The sequence below is a fragment of the Ambystoma mexicanum genome, chromosome 2q (genome assembly GCF_040938575.1).
Source record: "Ambystoma mexicanum isolate Mex_15411 chromosome 2q, UKY_AmexF1_1, whole genome shotgun sequence".
In the NCBI taxonomy this organism is placed as follows: Eukaryota; Metazoa; Chordata; class Amphibia; order Caudata; family Ambystomatidae; genus Ambystoma; species Ambystoma mexicanum.
In genome coordinates this window covers 1,130,892,513-1,130,904,762 of record NC_090924.1, presented here as the reverse complement: position 1 = coordinate 1,130,904,762, position 12,250 = coordinate 1,130,892,513, and the positions used below count along the sequence as shown (strand labels likewise).

Genomic DNA, 12,250 nt, shown 5'->3' with positions numbered 1-12,250 from the left:
AGGGGGAGATGATGTAGTATCCTATGTCATTGTCTCCTAGCTACGGCGTCCCTGCCTGCATGCGAATATGGAATGTTAGTGTTTGAAGTGGTGTTCGGAACGAGAGAGGTGGAGACGGGTTGAGGGAGAGAGCGGAGATTGTGAGCGGCAGTGCAGGGCGCCGGAGACTCTCATAGTAAATAAACACATTTACTCTTCACATTGTCTCCGAGGCATACTTCACAGAGATCGTGAACACCCGCAGGCACCCCTCTCACCCTCACCCTCTATCGGACACACGTCTCTTCCAGCACCCACTTTGCTGGTACATTCAGGGCAACGTGCCATGCCCAGCTGCAGCGTAAAACCCACTTGGGCTTTCATCTCATACCATACTGGTTTCATTGGCATTACCACCAGTTCAAGCTGACTCTATAACCATGATTGCCACCGTCCAGTCATCTTCTAGTGCCAGTGTTGTTAATGAATGGATTTTATCCAGAAGTTGTTTTTTTTTTCTCTTACATGATGCCGGATGTGCAGTCTCAGTGATATCTTCTCTTTGCCATCGCACATACGTCAACATTAATTCCTTGTATTACTGCTTAACATGATCTGTTTAAATGCCATTAGCAATCATATGTTAATGTGATGTTTCTTTGCAGTGGAAGTGAAGTCAGAGGTCCCAATGGGATTGGAGCCTGTAACCCCACTTGATCTACGGACAGACCTCAGGATGATGATGCCAATGGTTGACCCCGCGTTGCGCGAGAAGCAACTGCAACAAGAACTTCTCCTAATCCAGCAGCAACAGCAAATTCAGAAGCAACTACTGATTGCAGAGTTTCAGAAACAGCATGAAAACCTGACCCGCCAGCACGAGGCACAGCTCCAAGAACACATCAAGGTATCTTCTGTCCGTGCACAAGCTGCACACTTTCATATCATTAAAATGTGGTCATTCTCATTAACTAGCTCAGCATGTTGACTACAGAGGTCATTCATGCAATCACTGATCTAAAAGAGTGTACGCATGTGCGAGAGGTAGTTATTCAATTCCATGAGAAAATCAATAATCACAGTGCAGCATTTTCCAAAAGTACTTAATCTCGGAGGAAGGTCCTTTGGGTTATTTAGGCAACAATTGTTTTGGCCTTAGGCGTGGAACGACACATGCATTTCCTCTGCTGTGTCTAGTTAACAATGTTATATAGCATGACTGTTGCAGCTGGGTCTTCTCGGCAGACTCTAGTGCAGGAAGGACCCAATTGGTTGTTCTTTGGTCTCAATAAGTTCTGGTCAGTTTTGTGCACTGTATTGTTCAATGCACTCCTTAGAGTAACGGGAAGTGTTGTATGGTGGCATTGTCGCTGGGCATATGGCACAGATTGCGTTCTCATAACAAACATGGTGCCAGTCTGAACTTTGCACACTCGAATTCCAGTAGGGCCATTGCAGCGCTTCGTCATTTCAAAATTGACAAACTGATGACTATTAAATTGATTAATTTACTTTGCCCATTTTTTTCAAATGTTTAAAAATCATTTTCGTTTATTGAAACGTACTGCAGCTCATCGCTTTGCATTTACATACAAGTTCTTTCGAGCCTAATAAAATGAAGAGAAAATGATTGTTCGGGCTAATGATATTGATCTAACTCCATATAATAGTGATGAGATTTTGGAGTTTTAGGTTTTGGAATGTCACTTGCCTTTTCTAGTATCTGTCCTCACATGAAAGCTCACAACAATCCTAATGGCACCATTGCTTCACACCTATCTTGCATTTGCTGTTTGCCCTTTCACACTTCTGGACTTTGCTAACTTGGATCCTTGTGACCGAATTGCAAGTTGCCATCGCCATCGTTTTTCGGTTTATTTTGTGGGTTTTTTCATTTCAAGTTTGGCCCACAGCAAACCTCTGGAGGTTACTTTGAATGTGGAATCTTAAAGGAAAAAACAGGGCCATTGGAAGCTTGTTTGCTTTCTGTGTATTGGTGTGGAAATGCATGATAACATTTCATACAGCCACCATAATTGGGTTAAGAAAGCTTGATATTTTCACGAACCCTGTACCTGGAAGGCTATAGCTTTGTATAGCTTGAGCTACTTAACTTGTAGGCCAGTAACTCCAATGGATTTCAGTTTAAATCTTTTGGTAAACCGGCCGCTTGTACGAGTTATCCAAGAATGCGATTGATTGATTACAAAATACTTTTTCAATTTGTTTTGCAAAATTGTCTTTTGACTCACGCAGACATGATATAAATGTCGCGGGCCAGGGGACACTAAGCTCTTTGCCACCATTAGATGATATACAATAAAATGTTTGAAAGAGGCGCTTAGCATTGGGATCTACCAATAAAAACATTTTTAAAAACGAAAAATCAGCCTACTCGGGTCCTACAACTCTTCTTGCTTCGACTGATAGATTTACCGATGTGTGTTGGGGAACACAAGGCTTTTATTATCTTTTTCACCTTATGTGTCAATTTCTGCCTTTCCATCAGACTTCTCAATTTGCTGATCCTTCCCTCTGGTATTTATTTGGCTTCCCGTGCCCCGCCTCCTTCAACGGTTTGCAAAAACACATTTTGGAATTTTCTTTTATATTCTTTTAATAGCTACGAACCCCTTGAGCCAATAACTGGAAGATTTTCTGTTAGGTTGTGCGCTGGCGGTGCATCAATGAAAAACTGCAGTTTGATGTCTTCCTTTAGGGCCTGTGATATGTTTTGTGTATAGCTTTCAGAAGGGGGCTTTCTATGTGTCAGTGCAATGCTTATCCTGTTCACTGTTTCCATTGCTCATCAAACCAGGACTTTGAATTCTGGCTGTGATTTCCTTTGGTGTCTCCAGAATTGTTAGTTTGTGGCCCTATTTTCAAATTCCTATTGGCTCGTTGTCATTGTAGATCAAGCACATTTTACAAGTTTTGGCATCTGCTCCTTTTCCCCTTGCATTGTGTTTTTCGACATGAGTATCATCAGGGTTGCTTCTGGTGAAACTGTTAAATCTGTGGTGCTTTTGTCAATATAAGCAATACCTTGTAACCTTTTTTATTATAAGTCTGCTGTTGATGACACTGTATTTTTACCTAGTTTTTATTTACAGACTGTACTTTGATATGATTGGTTATTTATAACTTGCTTAACACCCAGAGTTTTCTTAGCGGACCGGGGATCGAACCTGCGTTGCTCCGTGTCGTCTTGCTTCCAAGGCCCTTGAGCTATCCTCCCGAGACTCCCTTTCTTTTTATCCTCTCAGTTATTGATCCCACTTTATTCTTTGTTGCTTTGCACTTGACTTGCAGTTTCCCCTGTTTTCGCGAGAGGGGTGAATATAATAGACGGCTGCGTTTGAGATGGTAGATCAGAAGCATACGCAGTTTCCAGAGTCTGGATAACCACCATCCAGTTACTGACGCTCTCTACATTGTCATCAAGGGAGCTCTATGCCTTCTGCTCCTGCTTAACCTTTCCTCCAAATTCAAACACATAAATCACTCCGCAGAATCCTGGATTCCAGCATGGGATTTGATGAACATGCTCTGGGTTTGCTCCCCTCCTACCGTGCTGACAGACACTGGTTCATCTAGGTGGCCAGTTGTACAGGCACCCATGCTATCTCCAATCATCATTGAGCCCCTGGGGGAGTCCTTGTCAACCACAACCACAAGATGCATCAATATGCTGATGGCATTCAGCTCCTCCTAAAGGTCAGCTGTACATACAACATCCATCAACTCCAAGACTGCCCCTTACTCATATAGAACTAGATGTGGCCTGGCTATCTGAAGAAGAAAGCCTACACCCTCTTGGCAAATCCCTCCAAGCACTGCCAAATACATAACTTTCAGAATCTCAAGAAGCTCAACAGATACACCCTGCAGCTGACTACTAATTGAATATCAATAAGATGTGCTGTTGGTGGCGACCTCTCATTCAAAGCTCGCACCTGTAGAAAATGTATAATGGCTTTCTATCTGGTGATTCTTATACACAAGATCGTGCCCTTTGTACCAATGTCCGTACTGGTCTTTCAATCGAAGGATAGTGTTAACACCTTCCTCACAGGTGTGCCAGCCGCAATGTTGAACCCTCTATAATCCATCCAACAAACCACAGCCGGGCTCATTAAAGCTGTGAAGAGAATTGATCACTTCTCTCCTCTCCCCCTGGAGCTGCAGTGTCCACTTCAAGTCTTCATCTCATTTAAGAGAAGCTGCATCACCTGCACGGCAGTGTCCACTAAGGATCACATCTGCAGTCCATAAACCTCTGCATCTCCAGAGTATATTGCAATGCAAGGAGGCACAACCTCGCCAGGCTGGAAATTAAGAAATGTAAGAAGAAGGAAACAAGTGAGGAATACTTCCCATGCTAAGCACCGGTAACGACAAAAGACTTTGCATCGGGATGGCACCTTTCCTCATGCCGTTTCAACGAAATCCACATATTAGTGTTAGCAATGTATTGCATGTTTAATCTGCACATACACGTTTGACTTGTGTATATATGAGTTAAGAAAAATAAGTAAATAACACAAAGATCTAATATACATTTAATATGAATTAGTTAGAAAAAGTCCCTGGACATTTTTGATTTGCCAGAAATATTTTTCTTGGTACACGTTTCTCTTTGTTGTCTGAATTCAGTCTGACCGACTCAATGACATAAAAGACGGACTTGGCTCTTTGAGATTTTCTTTCTCAATATGCAGTGTTACAGGTTATGAACATTGTCTGGTTTCACTCGGGGTTTTGAGACTCACTTTCCTAGCATGCCATGCATTACTTTGGGTAATAAAACATACTAGTTTGCAATGGACTTTCAGGTCTCTTTTGCAGAATGCACTGTTTCAGACAATTAAGGCTGTGTCACTTCACGATGACCTTTGGGACTGAACTACAGACTCTATATTCTTCAAAGGTTCACTCTGTCCTTAGATTACGGGTGCTGCAGCCCATGATGGTAGCTGGCGTGATAGTAGGTTGAAAGCATAGAAGACTGTGTTGGCTCGGGAGGGGATGGTGAAAATGACAGTGTTATGGTCAGACCATGGGAAAGGGAGGTTGGATAGGATGGTAGAGTTACTTTTATGATCCAGAATCCAGTCTAGCATGCAGCCCACAGCATCTGTGGATTCGGTGACCAGTTGGGTGTAGTCTTGGGCTGACATGGTGTTCGCCAGTGCGGCGGCATCTGATTCCATAACGTAGTTGTATCCAAGGTTAAAGTCATCCACAATTAGGAGTTGGGTGGTAGGTTTAAGATTGGTTAGAGCCAGCTGGGAGAGGTTGTCTTCGAATGATGAAGGTGGGTAGATACGGTGGAGAGTGATGGAGGCATTGGGGGAGTATTTGATTTTGTCGGAAATGGATTCACATTTGGGGAGTGGGGTCGCATTGGGGGAGTATAGGAGGATAGTGTTTTTGTAGATCAGGGCTACACCACCGCCTGTTTTCTGGGTTCTGTCACAGCGAAGTAGGGCATATTCGATGGGGAAAGCTATGGATAGCACCAGGCCAGAGGAGGATATTAGCCGGGTTTCTGTCAGTGCGAGGATGTCCAGGTTGTTACTGGTGATCAGATTGAGGAAGTCATGTGCATGCACCACCAGCGATCTGGGGTTGAGTAAGGCACATTGCAGAGGACGGGCCTTTGGCTCAGGGGTGAGCCGGGTTGGAATGGTCTGGGTGTGATTGGCGGGTGTAGTAGTGTTGGAAATATAATAGGAATGCACAGGTGAGAACTATTTATAGTCCATTCTCCCCATTCCGTGCCTAGTAATTTTGGGCATGGATGTTCTTTTGAAATTCTACCCAGATCTTGGGGTGTTTTGAATTGGCTGTTTGAATTGCATTTTCCAGATATACTCAGCATCTCTTTTCAATGTTCTGGCTGGCCCTCTATGATATTGGACTATTTTTTATAGTTTTGATTTAGGGAGGGTCTACCTGGTGTATGGTGGCACAATTGGTGGTTTGGGCTTCCGCAATGAACTGGGTCTCCGGCTGTTCTGTGGAAACTTGGTGGAGGGGTTTCTGTATTGTCTCAATCTTGCGGTCAGGGTTTGTCTAACTGATTTAACTTTTCCCTGACTACTAATCAAATACCTTTACTGATCTGGTGCCTCTCTCTTCAGTTGATTGTGTTTGAAGATATGCATATGGGCTGTCAGACAGTAATTTCAAAATTACCTCAAATTCATTTTTATTGTTGGAAGTGTCCGTCCCCTGATGACGACGTTATAAATCACTGTATACTTCGAAACCGGTTGGGTTGTTGAGTTGTGGAGCATTGGGTGGAAGAGGGAGACTTGAAGAAATGATACCTTCCATCTCTATATATATATAACAAAACTCAACAAATGCGATTAGTTTTATATTGTTTTGCTCATCTTATGAGATGTGCATATGTGACAGTTGAGGAGTGATGGAGGTATGTTTGTGATTTTAATGAATGTTTTTCATAGGTATTGTTTTCTTGATTTGGAGTTTGAATATACTGTCTGATTCCTGTTGTGAAGAACATTTCCTTGTAAATATAAGACTGCTAAAGCATGTGGTTAACGAGAATGAATTTTTCTTTTTCTAAATTGATGCCCCCAGATTGGTTTGTTTCTTTATACAATTACTTTTGTTCCCTGGTTTCAGAGGGGGAGGTACACCTGCCTGTGTTTCTGTTCTGTTTCTTGTAATATCAAGTCACTGCATTGCACATATCTGGTAGATGTACCAGCATATGGAGGAGTTAGTTCCAGTGGGTCAGCATTGCAGTTTTAAGCTGGTTATAAGGAAGGTGGTGTCTCCACTGCAGCTTTTGTGACATATTCCGGGTATGGTAAGAGTGGCTAAAGTGGGCACATATCTTCCGAGCCACACTTATGGAGGGCACGGGCAAAGCATGGCATGTACACGTTTTTGCCAATCCCCAGGCAGCTCAAAAATCGGACCTGTTGTGAGATGCCCCAAAGCCGTATTGTAAACCACAATGATTGAGCCAGTGTGAAACAACCCCCTTGATTTCTTTCAGAAATGAACTCCACTGTGGGTCTTGCTGCCAAGCTCCACCATACGTAAAGGGGCCTGGTGGAAAATGTCACTTTGTAGCGGTTGTTCTGTGCTTTGCTGATGACCAGCATAGGGCAAGGTGACCCAGTGTCCGGTGATGGGTATCAAATCTGTGCCTTGAACATAGGCCAAATATCCATCATCATGTCTACTTTATTACCCACAAAGTACCCTCGTAGAGTCACGTGATTGTATTCTGATGCCGCCGCCCCCCGTGATCAATATTCTGGCAGGGCCTGTGAAAATCTGTGGCTCAACGTGACTCTGTGTTCTAATGATTTAACATTGTTGTGCACAAGTGTTCATTGCTTGCAATTGAGGGATGGGAGGCCATTGTGTTTTTCTTTTGCAAGCATGAGGAAAATATAATCCCTGTTGGGCCAACGTTGAGGAGGTGCCCATTATGGTTACTTGCTTTCCTTACAGGCCTCTTTTTTGCAAATGGCAGGTGGCAAGATATGTTTGTTTCTATTTTGCTGTAAAAAGAACCCCACACACACAAGTTTTGTTTCAGGGCTATGAAATCCGTAAGCTCCCATCCGTCTTAGGATCTACTCAGTGCATTTTGCAGGAGATATGCGTGGATGCTGTTGATGATGGATGAGCTGGGCTGTTTATGTGACTGACTGCAAAGTTTTACTACTAATAGCATGTAATTTCCAGACTGGTTTTAGAAAATAACTGTACACTTGTGCACAGGGGATGGCCATAGTTTACTTACTGTGCAAAGTGCGTGTAGTTGACAATTACATGGGATTGTCAGTGCTTGAACCCCCATGTTATGTCTCTTTCTCTCCCTCCAGGGATGTAATATCATCAATAAAATAGTGTTGACACTTGATCTTGAGTGAGGGGATGGAGCATAATCTTTTTCATTGTCATCTGTTTCTAAGGACATCAGAGGTGGTTATTTTCAGAAAGCCTATCATGTTTATCGCCTGAGGATTGCCCACTTTGTTGCTGAGATGATGTCAACCTCCTCCTTCTGAACTCCATCCTCTGTCATCTGCTGCCAGTGCAATGGTGGCGCACGCAGGATTACATTTCTTCCCTGTGCAGCATAGTCACTTGGCACTGATGCTCCTGTTCTTTGCAGACGAAGATATCTACAGCTTCTTAAACATATTGACCTCTTCGCTACAATTAGCATACTGCCTACATCTTTTTGGCTTTTCCACTGCCTAGAAAATACCTATGGGGTTCTCACTGTTTTGATGTTCTTCTTCTACCCCTATACAATGCACATGGGGTTCTCAGTGCATTGGACTTCTCCTATGCCTACTCAATACACATGACCTTCTCTACATGCATGTAGGCTTCTGACTGTTTTGGCATTCTCTTCCACTGAAAAAAATACATAAAGAGTTTTCAGTGCTCTGACCTTCACATGCACCTAGTAAATGCACATGGGGATCTCAGTGGTTTAGCCTTGTCTCGGTTTACAAAATGAAGTGTGCCTAGCAATGCACATTCTCCTCTGATAGATATACTAAATGCATGTTGAAATCTCATTGTTTTTGCCTTCTCCTCTGCTTGCTAAATGAACAAAGGGATCTCGGAGCTATTGAGTTCTCCTTTGCCTTCTAAATTCACAGGAGATCTCTGTGCTGTGGCATTTACTTCCATCTACTAAGTTGACATGGGATTTTCATGGCTTTGGTCACCGCCTCTGCCGCCATTGCGCTCTGAAACTCCTGTCTATGAGCGCGATACAAATAAAATATCAATATCAATATCGAAATGCATGTAGGTTCTCACTGCTATGAGGTTTTCCTCTGCTTTCTAAATGCATTTAGGATTTGTAGTACTTTGCCTTCTTGTTTTGTCTAAATGCACATGGATTTCTCACATCTTTGGTGTTCTCCACCTACTAAATACAAATTATGTTCTTTGAGCGTTGGCATTCTCCTCCGTCTACTAAACAAAATTGATGTTCTCATTGCTTTTGCTTTCTCCTACACATAAACCATCTTTAGACTTCACCTTGCCTACAAAATGCATGTGGGTTTCTCACCGCTTTGGCATTCTCCTAGACCTACTAAATTCATACCATTATCTCAGTGATTTGGTATCCACCTCCTCGCACTAAATGCATGTTAGATTCAGAGTGCTTTGCCCTTCAACTCCCCCAAATGCATGTGTGGTTTACAATGCTTTGTAATTCCCCTGTGCCTGTAACATCTCTTCCAGCGCTTACTGCTTTGTCTTCCCTCCATCTGTAATATTGCACTGTTTGTAACGCCTTTGGCCTTCTTCTTCACCTAATAAATGCATGTGGAGTTCTCAATGCTTTGGCCTTTTCCTTCAACTACACAATGCATTTGGGCTCGCAGTGTTTTGACCTTCTCCCATGCCTACAAAATGCATGTTAGTAATGCAGTGCTTTCACATTCTTCTCTGCCTACAAAATTCATGTGGGATTCTCAGTGCTTTGGCTTTCATAGCCTCCTCCTAAATGCACATCCATTTCCAGTGCTTTTCCTTGCTCCTTCACCTGCTACATTAATGTGAGGTTCTCCCTGCTTTGGCCTTTTGGCCTTCTCCTCTTCCTACAATGTTTAAATGTGGTTCTTTGGTGTCGGATGTGGGTTCTCACTTCTTTGACCTTCTCCTACACCATTGAAATGTATATAATTTCTCACTGCATTGAGGTACTCCTTGCACTCAAGAAAGCATGTGTGCTTAACACTGCCATCGTATTCCCCATTGCCTACATAATTTACATGGGGTTTTCACTGCTTTGACATTCTTCGGCCGTTCTTCCACCCTCAAATCACATCTCATCAACCCCCATACCACAATTCATACCTAATTCACTAACTATACCTATGCTATATTATCCATGTAATCTTTCTAACTTGCACTATCGCTAATCATAAATGTTCCCTACTTACAATTATGTTCCTAATTAACTAGGGCCACTCCTAACACAAATTGAGTTTTTACTTGCCTACTTTGATGGAGATGTGAGGTCAAACCCTGTATAACCTCTTATCTCGGCCCTCAAAAGCACTATCAAAACTTTAATTTAGTTTAACCCGTGGAAGTTCTACAGGGTTGAGGTTTGCACAAACAATCCCACCCATGTTTTCTGTGAGCCATCACCCGATTAACAATCGGGTGATCCATGCGGACATGAACAACTCGCTCTGCAAATGCAAGCCATTGTCATCGTTGTCATGGATTTTCCTAGTTTTAACCTTCATTGGGGGTGGGTGCAACTTCTGTGACACTGTCCTCTTCCAAATTGTGTGAATAGGATAAATACATAATAATAATGAGAGAAATATTGATATTTCTGCTTGTGGTTTATATAATACACTAAAGAGTGTATGTATGTGTGTGTTCAGGCCTGAGTGAAAACTGATTGTTTGGTCAAAAGATTATGAGTATACAGTGAGGGGTCAGAAATGTGAGATGAATAACTCTGTGAGGGTTTTTCAAAAGATGCCATTTTATTAAATTGAAAGGTTGGATAAAGGCCTCACTATCTCTACCCTGACGAGGATTTCCCAGCATAAAATAAACTAAAGGAAAACTCTAACAAAGGATATCTGTCCCTCGCACATATACATACAGTAACTCGATAAAGTCATGCATGGCAGTTCAAAGGCAACACAATTATAACAGTTACATTCACAGTATGACCACAGTCTCTTCTTATAATTTGGGTGAATTCCCCTTGCCCAGATTTAAGCAGGATTCTGCTCCACAGTTCCAAAAGAAATAAGAGACTCCTGATTTGTTACAAAAGTTTCAACACAGTTCATTGTTACTTCAACTGGACAACAGAATATTCGCACACTCCATTGGTTCAAGGAAAGGTTCTTTCTCTTCCTCCTGCAATATTAAGATTCAACATTATCTTTTTCACACAAAGAATATTTCCTTAGTTTGTGAGTAGCAACATAAATGGTATTTGTCAGGATGCTTTTCAACAACTTATTTCTGAGAACATAGAACATTTCTGCAGCAGTTTTATACAGTTCTTTCTTCAACAATGAAAGTCTGTCAGATTGACGTGTGACACCACTTCACAGCACTTCATCAACTTCTTCCTGGTTTACTCCCATGCCAGGCCTACTACTTCCATGGCAGGTAGTTCCCTCCCATGCCTGGCTTACTTCTTCGAACAGTAGTTCACATACAACTGCTTCTGTGGTTAACATCAGTTTACAACAGCTTTGCAGTTTTCATTACTTTACAACATCCGACTTTAAGCAATGTTTCAGGAAAAAGCAAGTTTCACATTGGTGCTCTTTAGTACTCTTTTGCACTTTCTAAAACATCTGCATGTTATGCTCCTCTCCTTCTGAATAACCTTTTCGAGAAGGGCAGCCTTCTGGCCCTCTTGTTTCCCCACTGCATTAACAACTAAACACTGACAAGGCTATGATTTCTTCCTTGGCTTTGGCAATGTGGGTTTATACCAGCTTTTGTTCTATGCTTCTTCAAATATGGGCAATAAGCTTTATAACCCTTGTAACCTCAATTAGTCCCCTCCTGCCTTTGTCAATATCTGTTGGTTTTAAATTCCCATGATTTTGCTTCATTTTTGCTTGGGTAAAAGCATTGCCCCATCTGGTTGCTGGGTTCTTAATTACCTCGCATGCTTTAAGACATTGGCTTTGAAAAATACTGTTTCTCTGTTTTTTGATAGTTCAATATTCAAAATTTTCTTCGACTTCACTTTCACTCACACGTAAGTGTTTTCTATTCTCTAAACGCCTGTATTTAGCACTCAAGCAGTCCCAGAGCGCTACAGGGTCACTATCAGCTTGTGAACTCACCTGGTAAGGCGTGCATATCTGATTCCCTTGCTGCTCACAGGTGTTCTGCGTCAGTGGTTCCACACGACCCGGCAATCTGCTTCTCTTGGTCCGCTGCTGCCCATGCTACTTGAAAAAGCAGCTTCCTTTGATCTGGAGGCTCTCTGGTGCTCACCAGCCACCCGAGACAGCCTCGTAGGGAAGATTGCTTACTGCGCTTTCGCTTACCACTGCGCAGCCTCTGCAAAACAGGTCTCCAGCGGGAAAACTTTCCTCTTTCAAGCTTCATGCTGCACAACCTCTGCAATCAAGGCTTCTGGAGAAAAATACCCTCTCAGGACCGGCTACTGTTCTCTGCTGAACAGTGGTCCAGGCGTCTTCTCTCTCCTCCACGTTCTGCTTCTGCTGCTTACATTGTTCACACTGCT

General features: G+C 42.6%; 1 protein-coding gene across 13 annotated transcripts in view; it reads left to right on the top strand.

Moving 5' to 3' along the window:
• Positions 1–12,250, top strand: part of HDAC9 (histone deacetylase 9) — a 497,607-nt gene that overhangs the window by 248,243 nt on the left and 237,114 nt on the right. For all 13 annotated transcript variants that reach the window (XM_069648491.1, XM_069648496.1, XM_069648495.1 and 10 more), the window contains exon 2: positions 645–886. In XM_069648491.1, coding sequence (XP_069504592.1) covers positions 645–886 — 242 coding nt within the window. The remainder of the gene's footprint in view (positions 1–644; positions 887–12,250) is intronic.